The sequence below is a fragment of the Neodiprion pinetum genome, chromosome 5 (assembly GCF_021155775.2).
Source record: "Neodiprion pinetum isolate iyNeoPine1 chromosome 5, iyNeoPine1.2, whole genome shotgun sequence".
NCBI lineage: Eukaryota > Metazoa > Arthropoda > Insecta > Hymenoptera > Diprionidae > Neodiprion > Neodiprion pinetum.
The window spans coordinates 28,819,635-28,839,288 of record NC_060236.1 but is presented as its reverse complement, the minus strand read 5'-3'; the positions used below and the strand labels follow the sequence as shown (position 1 = coordinate 28,839,288).

General features: G+C 40.2%; 1 protein-coding gene and 1 non-coding gene across 7 annotated transcripts in view; one reads left to right on the top strand and one right to left on the bottom strand.

Annotated features, from left to right (window-relative positions):
* The window catches only part of ss (spineless), a 134,016-nt gene that overhangs the window by 111,199 nt on the left and 3,163 nt on the right, over positions 1–19,654 (top strand). For 2 of the 6 annotated variants that reach the window (XR_006883608.2, XM_046629558.2), the window contains exons 4-8: positions 1,241–1,330; positions 10,498–10,707; positions 16,874–17,168; positions 17,296–17,437; positions 18,086–19,364. Coding sequence is in view for 3 of the 6 variants with exons in the window: in XM_046629558.2 (XP_046485514.1) it covers positions 1,241–1,330; positions 10,498–10,707; positions 16,874–17,168; positions 17,296–17,437; positions 18,086–19,364 (2,016 nt within the window). In the remaining 3 variants the exon portion in view is untranslated. Of the gene's footprint in view, positions 1–1,240; positions 1,331–10,497; positions 10,708–16,873; positions 17,169–17,295; positions 17,438–18,085; positions 19,502–19,654 lie in introns of all 6 variants that reach the window. The other 4 variants (XR_006883606.2, XM_046629557.2, XM_046629559.2 and 1 more) reach the window with 3 other exon arrangements.
* On the bottom strand, positions 9,033–9,104 carry TRNAM-CAU (transfer RNA methionine (anticodon CAU)). The gene has a single exon. It is a non-coding gene; the product is annotated as a tRNA-Met (tRNA).

Here is a 19,654-nt window from a genome sequence, read left to right as displayed (position 1 = left end):
ATACAGGTATGTCTGCCTCGTGTGCCTGTATAAACAACGCGTAGTGGCGGCAGTGCCATGGCGCTCGAGTCGCACGTGAAACGGTAAAACAGACGGGTAACTTATATCCATTCCATCCAGCCCCCAAACACACGCATACAGACCAGCAGGGATAACATTTTTCAAGAAAAGTGACGGACACCGTCAGCCACCGGCGACGCGCAGTAAAGACAAATGGCCTTTCCAGTCAAGTTATAAAACAATACCTACCACTGCCAAACATCCCCTTGTACGATACGATTCCCCACATGCTAGCTTTTGCGTAAAACCGGATTTACGAGCCTCGATCCGAGCTAGCAACGATCCCATTAATTGCCCAACATAAAAAAACGAAAATCAGTGAATTTATTGAAGAAAGAAGAATCTTTCCAACGACAATAGAACCATGCTTGCAGCCCTTTTCCTAGTCCGAATTGACTGGATACTCGAGGTAATCACAGAAGCTACGCGAATCGCTCCAGCTGTTCATCGATTCCTCATCCACCCCTAAAGCAAATCAAACGGGCCCATTAGCAGTGACCGTCGAAGACTCGACTTCGGATTACCAATTTCTATTGATAGCATTAATAATAAGGTAAAGAACCCGAATTGGAGGTTAACCTTAAACGAATTTTCCAGCCATTCGACATCAATTTCCGTTCGGAAGTAAAGCCAACCCAACCTCCGTAGAAACTCTGCGTCGATATCACACCGAGGCAAAAAGTTATCAAACTTTTTTTTACAGCCAACTCTGTATCGGCCGAGGTTCCCCGTCGTATTTCGGAAGGTTGGGCGTTTGTGGGTATCCATCTACCCTCTTATACCCTCGGCGGTAGTTCGCCGGGGTGGCTGTGCCTGGCACGGAACTGCGCCGAAATAAAACAAAATAATATATTTGGCCTTAAACGGAGCTACACAACCCTCGGGAGCCTCAGCTCCAACTTCTTCCCTCCGCTTGCACCACCCCCTTGAGTCGATATAACATTCGAACCATTCGTAAACTGGAACGCGGATATTTCCAGCCCCTGAGTATTTGGCGTCGCTTTGTAAATGGCAGATGAACAATTAATACCCGATTGATTGGTTTGAGCAAAAAATTACTACGAAAAACCTTGGCTTCAACGAATGCTTTTTTTTCCTTACAGTATCGACCGAGAAAAAATGTTTTACATCTTTCAGGATCAGCACTGATCATTCAGTCACTAATCGATCTCTCTTTCAGGCGTTGAACGGATTCCTGCTGATCCTCACGTGCGACGGTGAAGTCTTCTTCGCAACTCACAGTATCGAGAGTTACCTGGGCTTCCATCAGGTGAGTTTGAAAGGAGTTGAAAATCAATCGTTTTCATGATCCGCGACTAAAAATCGGACTGTCAAATCAAAGGTAGAGGATCAATTGGTTACCGATGCAGTTTTCTGATTACCGACGGGTTACCGATCGAGCTTTCCGTTTATCGACAGGTTACGGATCGAGCTTTCTACTTATCGACAATTCCGACAAATCAATTAATCGATCCTCGATCGTCAGGCTACAATACCGAATCCAATCAGCCCGGCTCGTTCAGAGATAAACATATCAAAATTAGTTCCCACTCACCAGACACGCGCATTGTCTCAAAATCCTGCCGGAAAGCTGATGCACGGTTTGTAGGGCGGCTCGTTGGTCGCGTTTAGCAAAGTTTACATAGTAGAAACGCAAATCCCTGCAGCCGTGCCGAAGAGCCCGAGTCACGCTACTCCCTCACTCTCTCTCCTCCGTACATTCGTGTTTACAGAGCCGCCCGTTGGCAGGTTGTGTACACACGTGTATCCAAATGACTGACTTTCACGTTCTGATATGTTACACCCACGCACGTATCCGTGACGTCGATGTACCTACGCACTGCACACGATGCACCACTACACAGCTTCCAAAAGGCGAGAACACGAAGCCAGTCATTTTCCAGCTCGTCGCGATAATACATGGTAATAAACCGTAACACCACCTCGATTACCTTGGGTTAGGAATAGAGCGTATTATACCAGATTTTCCACCATTCTTTTTTTCAATTTTCAACCTTTCTACTCGTCTACAATTATTTTGCGAATGAGACAGGGTTACGGTAAATCGGGCTCTGAACTGACTCTGTCATTTCGAGATTTATTTCCACCGATACTCAGCCTGGAATCAGATTTCTGTATCACCAAATGTCACTCTTGCCAGACACTAAACTCAGATTTCTGTGAAGAGAAAATAATCAATGTCCAGTCAAGCATGAGTGATTGTCGCAAAAGACAAAGGTCTGATAATTTGCGCGTATTTGTCTATAAACTATTACGCCTAGCACTGAATACCTCGGGGATACGTCTGCTTGAAGTTTGCAAAGAAATAGAAGTTATCTAGATGGATGGTGTAGGGGGTAAGGGTGAACGACGCGGATTGAGAACTAATGGTGCCCCATTGACTAATGATCGTATCGGTTGAACTATTAATAAATGGGGAGAAGTAAGGGGGTGAGGGTGAGAGGAAAGAGGCTAATAAAGACGCGAGTGGAATCGCGCGGTGTGTATTATATGTATAGAATTATAGACACAGGTACGCACCTTTAAATAACACGTGGTTATACAAATAAACATGTCTATGTATGGTATAACACGTACGCGTGCACGGTAACATACCGACGACCCTTTTCTTACGCTCCGGGCATCTTGGCTTCATAATTCTTCGCAGTAATTGAGAGCTCAAAGCATGCTTCGAGAGACTGAGAGAAAGATAACGAGAGAGAGAGAGAGAGAGATAGAGAGAGAGAGAAGGATGTAAGGGGGAAGAATATACGTACAAGAAAAGGAGTGAAATAACGGGGGGAACTCGATCACTGCATAACGTATATAAATAAATGTAAATAAATGTAAATACGACAATATACACCTTCCTGCATGCCTATATATGTACAGCCTTACAGTTCACGCTCATATTTTGTATTTTTTATTGTCCATACCAGGTGTACAAAGTAGACTGATACCGATTTTGAGTCGCGAAAAAAAACAAACGATTCATATCGTGATCTCTGTTCAAAGACGATGACAGGGTTAATTGTAATGGCAGTTTCAACAGTGTCGAGATGATGATTTCAAAAATTTATTCAAAAGCATAGAAATTAAGCAAAACGTCAATTTTACAAGGATTAGAATTTATAGAGCTTGCAGTTTCGAATTGATTTATCTGAGTTTATTTTAATCGCCTAAGGACCAGTAATTTTCATTGAAATTCTCATAAAATGTCCTCGTACTGATAAACTTTTGAATATTAAATTAACAAGAAGAAAATTGCACAGATTATCAGGCATTTTTGTCGCACGTGGTAGAAAATTTGAAAATTACACGTCCGATAATTTTATCATTTTCTTCCTTCTTGCGAAAATCAAATTTCCATCGCTGAATCGTTACGGTTTTCGAATAGAACACCGAGTAGACAAACGATGTGATTTAGATGCACGCGTATATAATACGAGCGTGTATGAAAGATGTAACACACGCGTTACACGTCTTAGGTACGATCATAAGTTCACATGTGTAAATATCCCTAACCGGTGTGTGCATACCCATACATATATAACATATTATATATATATTTTTATGTATCTACGCGAGTGTAACACAGAGAAAGGCGCGACGTCGAGCGAGCCACGAGTTATTAATGCTCCGTACGAATTCATTATTATTACAGGACTGATTTGTTTCAATTTGTGATCTCCCTTTGATCACGCCGAACGAACTTGTTCGCCATAGCTTCGGGCCATTTAACCCGCTATCTGCACTCGGGCGTGTGTCGTCAACACCTATAATATCCATACCATGCGCCGCAATGCAGTTACTATTAATATCAATTATTCAACAATAATAATAATAATAACAATAGTAATAATAATCATCGTAACAGTAAAAGTCCCTACGAGGTTGCAACCAAAATGTCAGTGAAGAGGAAGGAAGGTGAAAATAAAAATCACGAGATGGTGTTCAAACTATTTTGATTGTTATCTGAAGTAAGCTTGTTTTTATACCAGACTGTACTGTTCAAATACAGCAAGATCGATTACGAATACAATTGTCGTTGTGTTGTTGAAATAATGGACTGTACATGAAAAAAAAAAAAAAAAAAAATCATTTATAATTTCAGGTGATGGCTTAAAAAAAAAAAAAAAATTCAATGGTTAGTGAAACGAATTAATCTTCTACGTGTGCACGTAAGAAATTTTACAAGCTACCAAACGCTTTTTTCTCTCCGCCTAATTACAGAATTTGAAACGCAATTTATTTGAGAACAGTTGTACGAAAAAAAAAAAAAAAAACAAAAACAAAAACCTTTGCATAAAAATTAGCCAACTTTTTTCGCGTCGCGGGATTGCGATTTGCGAATGAAATGTAACATCGATGAAAATCGCGGTACCTACTAAATTTTAGCGCAAAGAGAAAGACGAATATCTTCTCTTCTCTACGTACCGTACGTCGATTCGTTTATAATTCCAAAACTACCGAACGGATTTCGATGATTTTTGTTTTTTTTTTTTTTTCTGCGGATAGCTAAGAAGTCCGGCCACGTTTTAAACTATACTTCGTTAAAACCAGATCAACGGTTGAGGAGATGTAACGAAATTTCAAAGTCAAGGCGGAAGGGGATGAGGGACACTTGTGCGAACACTGCATGCCTAAAGTTTTACAGATAGAGAAAAGTTACGTTGCGGAGAGTTTTCAGGCTCTCGACGAGCCAGACAAAAACGTAAGCGAGAGCATGCGTGGCTACGCAGTCTGACAGTTTTGCCACAAGAAGCATTCGAAAATATTCGCGGGCGGAGTCGCAACGGGCCCGCTAGTTAATAATATGATATATGCGAGAAAAAGGATGAGAAGAATAAAAGGAGAAGGAGGCGGATAAATATAACAAGATGAAGAAGAGTTAACAGGATCGAGAGATGGAGCGCGGTGCCGACGGGGGTGCGCAAGCGTATCACCTAAATAATTACAACCTCTTAATTAACGACGAGAGATGATCGTAAACCCATCCGCGGCTCGCCTCTGCCATTCTTTAAGCCACCTTCGATATTTCATAATGTATTGGGTACATAACCCCGTATTCAAACGATCGAGCAATTTCTTCTCGGCGAATTCGGAAATCCTCGCCGATTATCGATCGGAAAACGGAATTACCATGTATTTTTGTTGTTGTTTTTTTTTTTTTTTCTTTTTCTTCTTTTCTTCATTTATCGAGACGTATTTTTTATATAAATTATCAACCGGTACAACTTCTAAATCAATATTTCTTCGTCGTGCACCAATTTTTCTCTTCGCAGTGAATAGTGGTGCGGAGGTTACTAAAAAATTTTTTTAACATTAAAAAAAAAACAAAGCGGCATATTTACGAATGTTTTTCACACCCACGAAACACGATTGTTCTTTTTTTTTTTTCTTGTTTTTTCTTTTTTTTTATCAACGTCATTAATACTACTACACGTCGCATTCAATACGCGTATATAGACGATGAGTTTGGTCGTGCGCCAGGCTTTATACGTATATACCGTGAATGGCGTAGATATGAATGTACATATATCTACACAGGAAAAGGTCGATGAATTATTGACGAGTTATTCATATACAACGTACGAATAACAAATAACCTATTCGTTAGGGTCGTTTGATATACCGTTCCACCGACAATATTTAAAACCATCCGTGAATAGTGCCGTCGGGATTTACAACCTTATAGGTATACAAGTACCTGTATACAGGGTGTCTTTCAGGTAGGTATCTCTACACGTCTCGGTGTAATCGCCTCGCCGCAAACCCCATCAACCTCAAAATACCTTACACCGAAATCAAACCAAACAATTAGCTGAAAAGGACGAACGAACGAACGAATGTATATCAATTTATTAGTTTATTATACATCGAAAAATTAATGAACAAGGTGTAACGAGTTGAGATGAGATTTTGTAAACAAATCTGCTCGTAGTACACCAACCGTCACGGTATCTGTCACCCCTGAAATAGGCAAACGAAGTGACACGGCCAACTTGGGTTGGCAATAGCTCGGTAATGTAGGGATCTGCTATCTACGAGCTTAGTTCGTTCGCTAACCTCAAATTTTGCCAACACTCGAATTACCGGATCTCTACACAACGCGAGGTAGTGCCAACCTAAATATCGAACGCGACACTTGAGTTATCTCTTCCGGGATGACAGATACCGTTACGCCGAGTGTACCTTAACGATACGTTGATTAATTATTGACTCACAATCATCGAGTATAAATGATACGATTAAACGATTATCGAGTGAATCAATACGTTAATTATGTCCAGTATACATATATTGATGAATCGAGGAATTGACGACTTAATATTAGTAGTGGATTAATGATTGAATGGAGTACTCAGCGGATATAGGTATCTTTGAATGAGTGGATAAATTCGTATGATGGAGAAAAAAAAAAAAAAAAGAACGCTCTCTTTATCAACGGTATCTAAATTGTGACGAATAAATTATTTCACAATAAATTTAGTATCGATGAATAAAAAGTAGTCAACACGGGTGGTTAGGTTAGGTTAGATTCAGCCAAGTAACTACGCCAATCGATCGTTCGAGCGAAACGAACGAGTGAACTAACCGAGTACGCGAGTATTACTTATAAGTGATAAAAATAACGTACAAAAAGTTATCCCGACTTTGAATGAATTGGTTGATCTCCCCGCGTATCTCGAATATCTTCGAAAAAAAAAAAAAAAAACGAATGACTTTTCTACTATAATTACAATGACCATACGTGGGGTCCTTACAGCACGGTTGTAAAGCGTCGATGTAAGGTATGTCGGTATTGCCTTAAAGGGTGTAAATGCCCCTTCTCTCACAGTCGGAGAATTCACAAAGATAATACGGAGAGTCGGTCACGATAGATGGAAAGAGAGGTAAGGAAGAAAAAAAAAAAAAAAAAAAAAAAAAAAACGACACCGTGGGACGCGTTTTCCGACAAATGACCGTCTCGCAGGTTTCACGGATACAGGGTAATATAACGAACGGGGTGGTTCGACGGATGGGAGGGGATGGGGGGCTGACTCGCGGCTCTGTTTGAGACCTCGGGCATCGGGTATAATTAAAACAAGAACAAACAAACCCACCTCGCCGGGGATCCTCGCGAGTCTCGGCGGGGGGGCGAATGAAGCCCGGATGGAATCACGTGCGGCCCCTCCGGGATCCCACGAGGGGGCCCAATTCCTCCCCCTCCCCTCCGACCCCCCCCCCCCCCCCCCCTACACTTCGTTCATCGCTCTTTCCCATACACATCCCCCCCGTTCCCGATGCTTTATGGGGCCTTTATGCATTTATAAGGACGCTATCATTCATACGGCCAATAACAAGCGACTTTGAGCCACCCTGATCGCCACCCTTCTTATTATTATATTATAATATACAGATTCGACCGGTCAGCTGCTTATCTTACTCGTTTGATCCGCTCCCGGGTATAAATTTGAGAAAAAATCACACCGAGGATGAGATGATTGTTATGTTTTTTTTTTTTTTTTTTTGTACACACGGAATAATAAATTATAATTCGATGATCGTTTTGTTTCAGATACGCAATGCCTAGAGCGAAGGTTTAATGAATTGATGAAATTTATTCGATTCAACGATTATATTGTCGGCATGTTTTTAGTAAATTTTGTTTTCTTATTCCGCTCAGCATTATTGAAACTTGAATGAAAATCATTCAGGGTCGCTTGAGTCGAGTTAATTTGTATATCCGGGGTCAGTTAATCTGCCAACAAAACATGGTAAAAATAAGAAGAATAGAATACAATGTTCAACAAATCGGTTCAGAAAAAGTGTTCTTCTTGCGGGAGAAAAAGGATATGGAAGAAACGTGATCCGTGTATAATGATTTGTCACGGTGAAAAAAATAAAGTTGGAATTTTTCAGTGTGTTAACAATTAATCTCAATCTAATCCGTCAATGTTGAATGATTTTTTTTTTTTGTTACGATGACACTTTGATTCCGTTACTGATACAGAATCGAATAATTTACGTACGTAGTAACGCGTATATGTGGCAACTAAATAAGTTGCACGGAATAATCACTTCGCACATTATACGCGGTTAAACGCGCGCATTATTAATTCGTGCTCTAATTATTCGCCGTTCAATCATCTCGCTCGCTCTCCTCCTCGGTCCAGATTACACAGCTAATTGGCCCAAGAGACTCGCGTGTATGATGCATACATGTGTGCGATAATATTACGTATACAGACGAACACGTTACAACCGATCCAGAGATATTATCCGACACCGTCGAAGGTGTGTAATAGGTGTGAATTTAATTGCTCAATTGGTTATAGCTCGGTAATCACGTACGCCTACAGGCCACAGAATATCGCTGATAAAACATATATTATACAAATTTTGTCGTCAAGCACTGCGTAACTTGTAATATGCGTTTTACGTACAGAACATGTTTAAAAAAGAACACGGGAATTTAATTTCTCGGTGTGAATATGGATTGTACGGATTGATCATTCTCACAAATACCGCAACGTATAAGTTAATCAAACAGAATACCGATCGGAAAAAATTTGACTTGTATTTTTTTATGTATTTAAAAAAAAAATTGTTATCACCTACGATGGGATATTTTTCTGAACGACGCAAAGGTCAATAATTACTTTAAACAGTATGTGAGGCAAAAAAATATATTTTATATGTCAGGTAGATTCGAGCGAATTGTTATTTCACTTCGGTGTAGTGAAAAATTTGTTGCAATTACTTACGGGCTGAGTGTTTGGACGAGAGAGAAAATAAATGTATTTTATGATACGTGAATTTGAACAAAAACAAATCTTGCTCGCAAACGACGGATGATAAGTGAGATCTAATACGTTTACGACCTAGAATTGAAAGCTTTAAAATTGCGGGTAATTATTTCTCGAGTTGATTGTTGGCAATTTTGATCATAAACAGGATCAAAAACGGGCAGCAAAAAATAATTTACATAGCAGAGCGTGGTTTCGATCCACGGACCTCTGGGTTATGGGCCCAGCACGCTTCCACTGCGCCACTCTGCTCTTCTTGTGACATGAGCTTTTATTTTTGCAGACAAATCGTAAAATTTTTACTCCATTTTCCCCGTAGTGTAAAAGTTCAATTATTCTCTCAACATCGGATAGCGTGAAAAATTCCTTCAGCAACAAATGGCGAATATTTCAATTTCGATTAAATATTAGGGTGCTTTTGATTTTGGACATTTTCGAATTTTCACTTAGGGTGCTCCGTTAGGGTGGTCGTTAATGCCCAACATATATTCTGCCTGAATTATGTCAGATTTTTAGCTCGATTGGAAAGAGTGCCGAAATGAATTTGAAATCTAAAAAAAAGAACAAGCCGGAAAAACAATTTTTTCGCGATGTATTTCATCGCAATGGAAAGGGAACGGGAGAGTGAAAAATCTGGAACTGATAAGCCGGATGATAAAGTTTTTAAGGAAAAAGTAGAAAAAAAAATGTCGGAGTAACGAAAAATTCATACATTTTGAAAAAAAAATCAACACATAAACTGGAACAAACATAATTGCTTCTTCAGAAAAAGTAATAAAGAGGAAAAACCATTGAAAATCGATTTATTTCCGGTGGAATCGGAAGTTTTAATTAAACGGGACGTGGCAATTTTTCACGCTTATCAATTTATTCTGAAATCCTGCAAGTTACAAATTTTTTAATCTAACCGTTTACGAAAGATCGTCGCTAAAGTTTGTCGAACAAACCGACAGACCGACATTTTTTGTAAAATATATTTTTCGGATTCTAGAGGTTCGAAAACACAAAGATTCGTTCAAATTAGATAAAGTGATTTCCGACCGAAACCGATAGTTTTCTCATGTATCGCCAAAGGTGATGAAAAGTGAAAGATTGAAACTCGGTCAGAAAAAAGGGGAAAATTTCTGGAATATCCAAAGAAAAAAAAAAAAAAAAATGAAATAAATAAAAACGAGATATATTCAGCAGACAATTATATTTCACAGTGTTCTCATCACATTAAAAAGTTACACAGGGTATACTTGCTTCCCGCAAACTGCTCGCTAGAGAAAAAAGATAATATCAAAAATGCAGCACGGAGGGTTTCAAAACGCTTTTCATTCGTCAAATTTATTTCGACACCCTTTCCAATCCTCCTAAAAATTTGAAATAATTCAGACACCGTTTTTTCGTCACTTTCCATCGATTTCAAGGTGGGCAAGTATATGCCGGAAATTAACGAACAGCCTAGACTGTCATGTTCAAATTTCGAAAAATTCTCAACATTGGACCACCTTATTTACTGCACAGGGAGGTGTAAAGGGTAAAATAAAATAAAACATCGTCTGTTTTTACTTTTTTGTTGCTTCAGTTTGTTTTTTTTTTTCTTCTTTCTATATCTATCAGTTTTCTCAAAAAAAATTTCTTTACCTGCTCAATTCCACAGTCCGACATCGTTCACCAAAGCGTGTACGAGTTGGTGCACAGCGAGGACCGTGAGGAACTCCAAAGGCAATTGATGTGGAACTCCTTCCTACCCGCAGAAAGCGCCGGTCTTCCGCTTAACGACGCTCTGGCGCCTCAACACGGACATCTCCTCGAGCGCAGCTTTACCGTCCGCTTCCGGTGCCTCCTGGACAACACTTCCGGCTTCCTGGTGAGCGTCCCTCTCCATCAATGTTCAAAAATCCCCAAAAACCTGGGGATTACCTTTTCAGAATCGAGTATTTTCGAAAGTAACCAAATTTTAAGGCTCGGAAAAATATGGTTGAAATTCATTTCAATGGGGAATTTTAGCCAATGTTATTATTATTTCACGGAAATTCTTTGAAATATGCGATTTGTAAATTCTTAAACCGTCACTAGTAGTTTAAACCTTAATGTTCGTGATTTTTTTCCCTCGATCATCAATTCTCGAAGATTACCGTTTCGGAATTAAATATTGTCGAAGGAAACTAAATTCCAAGAGTCGGAAAAAAAAAACGTTCAAATTCATTTCAACGGGGATCTGTGACCAATACTTACAAACGTTGTTATTATTTCGTGGAAATTCTGTGAAATATGCGATTTGTAAATTTTTAAACCGTTACTATTGGCTTTTTTTTTACTCGCTCATCGATTCGCGAAGATGATAACAACGATACTAAAAACGATGTGAATACATACGCTCAACGCCTAAACTTTGCATTCACCAGTGCTCAAGGCATTCCGTATTTTTTTTTTTTCTTCTTTTATTTTCAATACGAACTATTCAACTCAAATATTTTTTAGAAAAAAAGTTAAAGTTTTACAAAAGTGAAGGAAATGAGCGTATAATTTTGATGAAGAAGGTAAGAAAAGGTGATGAAATTATCTGTAAGAAAAAAAAAATCAAGCGACCGTCGACTGACGATCGATGAAAAATTGATCTACGAACGATCACATCGCCATAAATTTGAATTCTTTAATCACAGACTCGATTGATTTCTCGTACCAACGATTTTCCCGACTTTTCGATATATCTCATCTCGAGCCGCGATCGACCTTGTAAATTGAAAGGAAACACCCGGCGGTATTAAAGCCTGTGGCCGGTTATCCACGGTACGTTCGTCTCTGAGAGAGGTGCCGTCGGTATACAAAACAGTAATTAATAATTTCACTGTCATTAAAGAAGAGAGTCCCGTGTGTCTTCCACCCCCCTGTACACATCCCGTAAACCCGTTAAGGTAATTGCTTTTTCCCTACGCCTCAAGTTTCTTTCCGCACGATTCAGCCGTTAAAATCTCATCCCCGCGGACGAGATATTTCGAAACTAAAACTCTGCCTCGCGATCTCGTTCGATAGATATATTTTACATTTTACATCGTAGACGAGATGTTCAAACGCATTCGTATCGCAATTGTGCGAACATTGTAAAGAGGAAAAAACAAAAATGACGACACATTTTTTACGTATAGATGGACTTTTTTCACATCCAGTGATTTTAGTGCGTTTATTTATAACATTTTTCGTTTTACGATGGACAAAAAATTGATGGAAGTGAACAAAAAAAATAAATCACGGTCTCGGGGATTCAACGGTTATTTTCACAAATTGCGTGATCTGAAAATATCAATTCGCAATTAACCAATCTAATTTAACATTGCTACGAGTCATTGAAGATTATTGAAAAAAAAAACTATGAAATTATTGTAGTTATTCGATGGTTTGAAGGACGCGAGAAAAATTCATGTATTTTTTTTTTTTTATGGAATTAAGATTCCTGATTCAAACATTTTCTCATAGTATAAAATGATCCTGTTAAGATTTTAAAAATACTGTATAGATTGTAAGAGACAAAAAAAAAAAAACAGACACTGGATAAAATATATATTAATTCTGTAATGTTCATTTTAATTTCACATCCATAATGTAATCTTTATACAATATATATCCTGAAAATTAAAAAAAAAAAGGGGGTTGTGAATGAATTTTTTCTCCGAACAACTTGTACGGAATATTGATAGTACTTTTTGTACAAAATAAATTTTCATTCGCTGCGTAGATACCGTATCGATAAAAAGTATAGATAATATACACACATATAGAGGTACGATAAATCAAATGCCGAGAAAAACTTATAACCAAGTAAAATCTGCGCAGTATCGGAGAACATATATATATATATATATATATATATATATATATATATATATATGTACAGTAGGTTGGTTGATTATACATTGAACATTCAGGCCTGAAAAGGTGAAGTAAAAGAGCGGCAGGAAGGGAAAATAAGGGGCGTTCGAGACCAGAAGCAAAACACTAATTATCTTACAGCAAACAGTCAAGAAGAGCAGAGAGATGAGAAGAGAAGAGAAGAGAAGAGAAGAATAGAGTAGAGTAGAGAAAAAAAGTTCGACGTCGGCGTCTTATAGTCACACTCTCCAAGGAGACGTGGAGAAAAAGAGAAAAGAGAAGGAAGGAAGCGAGAGAGAGAGAGAGAGAGAGAGAGAAAGAGAGACAGAGATAAAAAGATTTTGCTGAGTATACCGCGGTCACGGCAAAAACGCGGTCGCTTTGACGTTTATGAAAATGAAACTGTAATCGTAAAAGCTTTACGGCAGTGTTAGTCAGAAACCGCCGAGGCTTCAAACTGCCACCGCAAACTATTCGCTGATCCTTGAATATCCCTCACCGGAAATATCCCCCCCCCCCCCCCCCCCCTCTTCCCGTCATCCTGCCTTTAATATCTGTTAATATCCTCATATGATAGAAAGTACGGCGTCATGTGCAGTGAAGGAAAAGATAGAAAAAAAGATGGATCAATCATGCGTCGAATGATTTGCGAATTGTTTAAAATCGTTTATCCGTACCGGATCAGCTGATTTTTATAATCAATAATATCGATTCGAGATTTTACATAATTTATCGGAATTAATTAGCTGATTCAATATGACGATAAGATTCTGTTTAGAATCTATTTTTTAACATTGATATTGAATTTCAATTTCATTCCAGTGACTAAAATTTTCGTCTGATTAGTATAATACCAGTGATGTGCGATTAATCGATCAATCGTTTTTTTTTTTGATCGAATTTTGTCTCGTAATAATTCTGGGGATCAATCGGTATAGAACTCGCGACTCGTTTAACATTTTCCAACTATACTCCTCTCTGAATTATTATTTTATTATCATACCTACAGAATTCTTATGAGGCAGCTTCGATTAATTGATTAATCGTAAAAACGATTAATCGAAACCGTCGATTGATGAATTATACGGGAAAACGATAAGTCGAAAAACTCGATTGATCGATTCATCGTAAAAATGACTGATCGAAATCGTCGATTGATGGATTAATCGGAAAATGAATTGATCGAAACGGTCGATTCATCGATTAATTGGAAAAAAAGATTAATCGAAACTGTGGATTGATCGATTAATCGGGAAAAAGATTGATCGAAACTGTCAATTGATCGATTAATCGGAAGAAGAATTAATCGAAACAGTCGATTAATCGATTTATCGAAAAAAGGATTAATCGAAACCATCGATTCATCGATTAATTGGAAAAAAGATTAATCGAAACTGTCGATTGATCGATTAATCGGGAAAAAGATTGATCGAAACAGGTCAATTTATCGATTAATCGAAAGAAGAATTAATCGAAACCGTCGATTAATCGATTAATCGAAAAAAGGATTAATCGAAACCGTCGATTAATCGATTAATCGGAAAAAGAATTGATCGAAAAACTCATTTATCGATTAGGATACTCGTATCAAACTGAATTTGAAATCCTTGATTGTTCGTACATAGAGGTATTGAAATAAATTGCACAAGACGAGCGGCAAACGAATGGTTTTGAAATTCGTGATTCATTGCGAATGAGCTTATAATTCTAGGCTGGCGATATATCTCGTGTATAAATATCTGTCCGTCGTATTCTGTATCGGTATTATATATCGAAAGAGAGAAGCTACGGCTTGTACGAATGTAACGCTCGTTTAACCCGCGAGGTAGAATATAACCTTGAGTAACATCGCGGGGTGCGAAGATGCGATACCGTTCCCAGCATCCCTGCATCTGCGCAGGACCAGCGAAAATAATTCGGCGTCGAAGCCGTTAAAAGCTCATCGCAGGCGTATGTGAACGGTGCGATTCGTGATTAACAACTTCATTGCACGAAACGACGGGATTTTCGTTGCAAAAAGTGAAGGAAAGAGTAATAAATAAAAATCGGCAAACAATCGAGGATAAAAAAAATAATACATCGATATTTTTGCAAAAACGCGGATAACTGTAACGATTTTTTCTCTCTATTGAAATAAAAAATAAAAATTCCTTTCGACCTCAACATCGTTGCCCGGATATTTATTGTGTCAAATGACGATGTATTCGATAATTCGGTAAACCTAAAAAATCATGACATGTGAAAAGGGAGACAAAAAAAAGAAAAGGAAAAAAAAAATATCGATTCGATTCTTAATTGATTGCAGAATTGATTATACTTTGTATCCCTTAAATACATTATCGATTATTCATTAATAATTATTTATAAGGTCCGATAATGTATTCACTGTAATTTGTATATCAGACGTTGTAAGGATATAATGAATTCTTGGCAATCCTTGTATACGTATGCATACACGTACGGTATACGAATACGTAGACATGCCTTATACACATGTATACAGTAATATCGTAAGATTGAATCGGGCGATAAGTATTCAAATGAGCGCAACTTTTTCCCGCGCGTATAGGGATAATACTGTGTGTACACCGCAACCGCGATAATAAACATTAAAATGAGTCAGTATCAGAGTCGGCGAACGAAGCCTCAAACCCGCTGTCCGACTCGAGCTGTTGTGTATGTATAAATTTTTATCATTATACGTGGTAACCCCGCGATTCGCCAATTACAGAGTAAAAAACACGCGATTTGAATGAAAGAAAATTCATGTAAATCGCAACAAAAGAGTCGAGGAATGAAAGAAAAAAAAAAAACCAAAAATAAAAAAAGCAAACCGTAATAATAATAAATAAATAAATCGCAAAATTACAGGGATACACCGAGGCTTATTTTCTTCATTCATCTTCGTTTCACACGGCTACCCCTCAATTTTAATAAATTATATATTCAAAACTGAAATGATATTCAAGGATATGTGATATACGCTGATAATAAAAAAGAAAAACTGAAAGTAATTACTGCTTGGAAATTTATTATTTTTTTTTTTTTTTTGTAATTTCGGTTCACGGTAAATATATTCTGGTTCGACATGTAGTTTTCTGATTTTCAATAACCGCTTTCACTTTGAAACCTAAAAACGAACGAAACTCGAGGTTGCGTTCGGAGAGAATTTCTTAGTTTTTATACAAAATCAATCGTTATTTTTTAGAAACGGGGGAGAATAAATTTGCTGAAGGTGACGCAATTTTAACCCTCAAAATTAAACATTTTACCGCGTATGACGGGGGTGGAGGTAATATTTCTTTTTTTCTCCACATTGTTGAATCTGATTAGAACACCCACTCTAATATTTGTGCAGTAGGTTGTATAATATACATTTACGATACATCAAATACACACGGCATATATTCGTGTATCGGTGATAATAATGCGTGTGTAAATCATCGTGTAATAAATAAAGGTCTTGGGGGGTCGCGTGTATTATACCAGCAGAGCGTAAATATCATTTTCGAGGCTATTAGTCACTGTTAGTCTTTGATAAGTAGTTTTAACCCGCGTAGCTTAACTCGCCATGTATAATAACGTAAATGTTAATACAGGTGTACAACAATATGTGTACCAACAGAAACGCACGTGTCGTACAAGATCATGCATTTACCCTCGTACGCATAATGTAATAATTAAATATCGATTCACCCGATCTTCGTGGTGGAGGCGGATGAAATGGAAACATTCGTTATACGTACACTTGGAGACAATGAATCTGAGACCGCTAATTTTTTACACTGGACAGTTACGTTGGCAACACAGAGAAACCTGCAGCGCCCCAGTCGGCCGAACGCGAAACTAATTCAATCTCAATAAACATAACATAACCCATGACCGTCGAATCTAACATTAGAATACCGAGGTGATGATGACTTGTTGGATTGACACGTCAATACTAAGATTAGATTCGACGTTCATGGGTTATGTTATGTTTATTGAGATTGAGTTAGTTTCACGTTCGGCCGACTGTGGCGCTGTAGGTTTCGCTGTGTTGCCAACATAACTGTCTAGTGTAAAAAATTAGCCGTCTCAGATTCGTGGTCCCAAGTGTACCTTCGATTTTTAATACCTGCAATATTTATCTCTTACCGATTTTTGAACGGCCATTTTTCCTCCAGCGCCTCGACATCAGGGGTAGAGTTAAGGTCCTCCACGGGCAAAACCGGAAGACGGAAGATCCGCCCTTGGCGCTGTTCGCCCTCTGCACCCCCTTCGGTCCACCCTCGTTGCTCGAGGTGCCACAGAAGGAGGTGATGTTCAAGAGCAAGCACAAACTGGACCTCGCCCTCGTCTCCATGGATCAGCGGGGTAAAATGCTGCTGGGTTACTCGGACGCTGAGCTGGCGAACCTGGGTGGCTACGACCTTGTGCACTACGACGATCTCGCCTACGTGGCGAGTGCGCACCAAGAACGTAAGTGCTAAATACGATCCTTGGTTCCTTACTTCCTCAAACAAATTCGCTATTCGACGGTATCGGTTCATGGTACATATACTTGTGACCATTGGTTTGATTCTTTCTTTCTTCCCTCTGTGTACAGTTCTAAAGACTGGAGCATCCGGCATGATAGCCTACAGGTATCAGACCAAGGACGGTGGTTGGCAGTGGCTTCAGACGAGTTCAAGGCTCGTCTACAAGAACTCAAAGCCGGATTTCGTAATCAGCACACACCGTCCATTAATGTTAGTATATATTTCCCATAAAATGAATACCATAATACGCCATTTCGTTCGGTGGTAACTGGTATACCTGCAGTACTGTGTAATTGTACGATAGACGAGCTATAACTTTGGTTTTTTCTTTTATACCCGCAACGGGTTTCACGTATAATATACGCACATGTGTAACGTATAGAATAAATTTGATGTTAATAATTTCACGGGCTTATGCGATGTGAAATTGAATATTCGGTATATATATATACTGGGAATTAAAGTTACGTAGGTAACTACCACTGCCTGTGTACGGTCAATTACGATCAGGGCCGATCAACGACTCATTGCTAACCGAATCAAATTACCCGGCAATCATAATAATATCTACCTTAAAATAATATTAACAATTTTATGTCAGAGTACTTGTGGTTTGGCGCAACTTCGAAGCATGTTCGACATACGGATTTGGTTTCCGAAAAAGATATCGACTCATACCTTGTCCAAGAACTCCGGTGGTTAAAAAGAATCTATAAACTACGTGTCACTATCATCTTTTCGGAAGTTACCGTTTCCTGCCTTGAACCCAAGACTCAGATCGACAAAAAGAGTTTGTTCGACATCCGATTGGCATTGTCGCGTCACATGTTAACATATAAGTGATTTGTTTGTCATCAGGGAAGAAGAGGGTCGAGACCTGCTAGGCAAGCGAACGATGGATTTCAAGGTCAGCTACCTGGACGCGGGTCTGACGAACAGTTATTTTTCGGACAGCGATAGCCTCACGGGTTCAGGAATAACACCAACGCTCCCGGCTCAGCCGACGCCACAGCGAGTGAACCGTCGCTACAAGACGCAGCTTCGAGATTTCCTCTCGACATGCAGAGGGAAGAGAACCAAGCTGACGAGTCAGTCCTCCTCATCACCGCCAGCGACGCCGAGTGTGGCATCTGTCGATTACCTGACTGCTGACACGAGCGCGGCAGCGGCAGTGGCCGCGGCATACAGCAACCTCAACAACATGTACCCAACCGCATACGCGCCGACGGCGGTCGCCGCGACGAGCGATCCGTCGTTGACGACGTACATCGGACACACGGGCAACTACCATCAGACCTTGTACCCTGCTGGTGCCCTGGACAACCGCTACCTAACGGCAACGGAGAACCTCTTCCAGTACCGTCCGTTGGGTTCCTACTACCCCGAGTACCACGCGACAACCGGTGCCTACAACGGTTTCCTCGACGTCTCGCTGCCCACCTACGACCCCCACCAACTGACGAGTTCGTCGTCGGGCAAAGGGGACGATAAGCTTTACTGCCAACAACTGGCCGACTCCCCGAAGTACGGGTACGTCGAGGCTCGGCATCCGGGCAGCGTTGGTTCCCCCTACGCGGCCAGTCCGGTGGCCACGGTGCCGGTGGTCCATGGTCCGGGAAGTCGTCACTCTCTGGAGGGTGGTGCTTCGTCCAGCAATTCGGCAGGCAGTTCGCCGGTGACGAGTGCTGGGACAGGCGTCCTTACACCGAAGATGGAGGACGTCAAGCCGGACGTAATTTACGGCGGCGAGGCACCCAGACAGACGGTGCTCATGTGGGGTGCACCACCGTCCAGGTCACCGCCACGGAACAACGGCGCCTACAGTCCCCCGATATCACATTCCCAGACAACCCCAAACGACCCCTTGAAATCGCTTGCGGAGATGAACTCTGTAAACGGTGATTGCAAGTGGAAGCAGACCTCGCCCAACGGGCAAACCACCAGTGTCGCCTCATCGACTAGTCCGACGAGGAGCAAGGCTCAGCAACAACAGCAGCAGCAGCAGCAGCAGCAGCAGGCTCAGCATCAGGGTCAGCAGCACCATCAGCAGTACGCTGTGACTGCCGCCCATTACGCCACTCCTGCTGGATACCCGCACCCTCATTCGGGACACGGTCACTCCGAGGGCGGTTCGGAGGTATGGCAAGGAGTCCAGCACCACCATCACCACTACCAGTACTATCCTTACCACCATCACCATCACCAGCACCACCAGCACCACCAGAATCACCCCGCACCGCCGCAAAGGCACGGGACACTGCAATGTGCGCCCCAGTGAGTGTCGCCATTCCCAGGCTGATCCTCTTTTCGTTTGTTGTTTTGCCGTTTTTCTTCTTATACTTTTGCTTCTTCCTGTTTGGTTCTGTTTTTTTTTCTTATCTTTTTTTTTTGTTGTCGCACGACGTTTTCGCATTCGAACAGAGTATT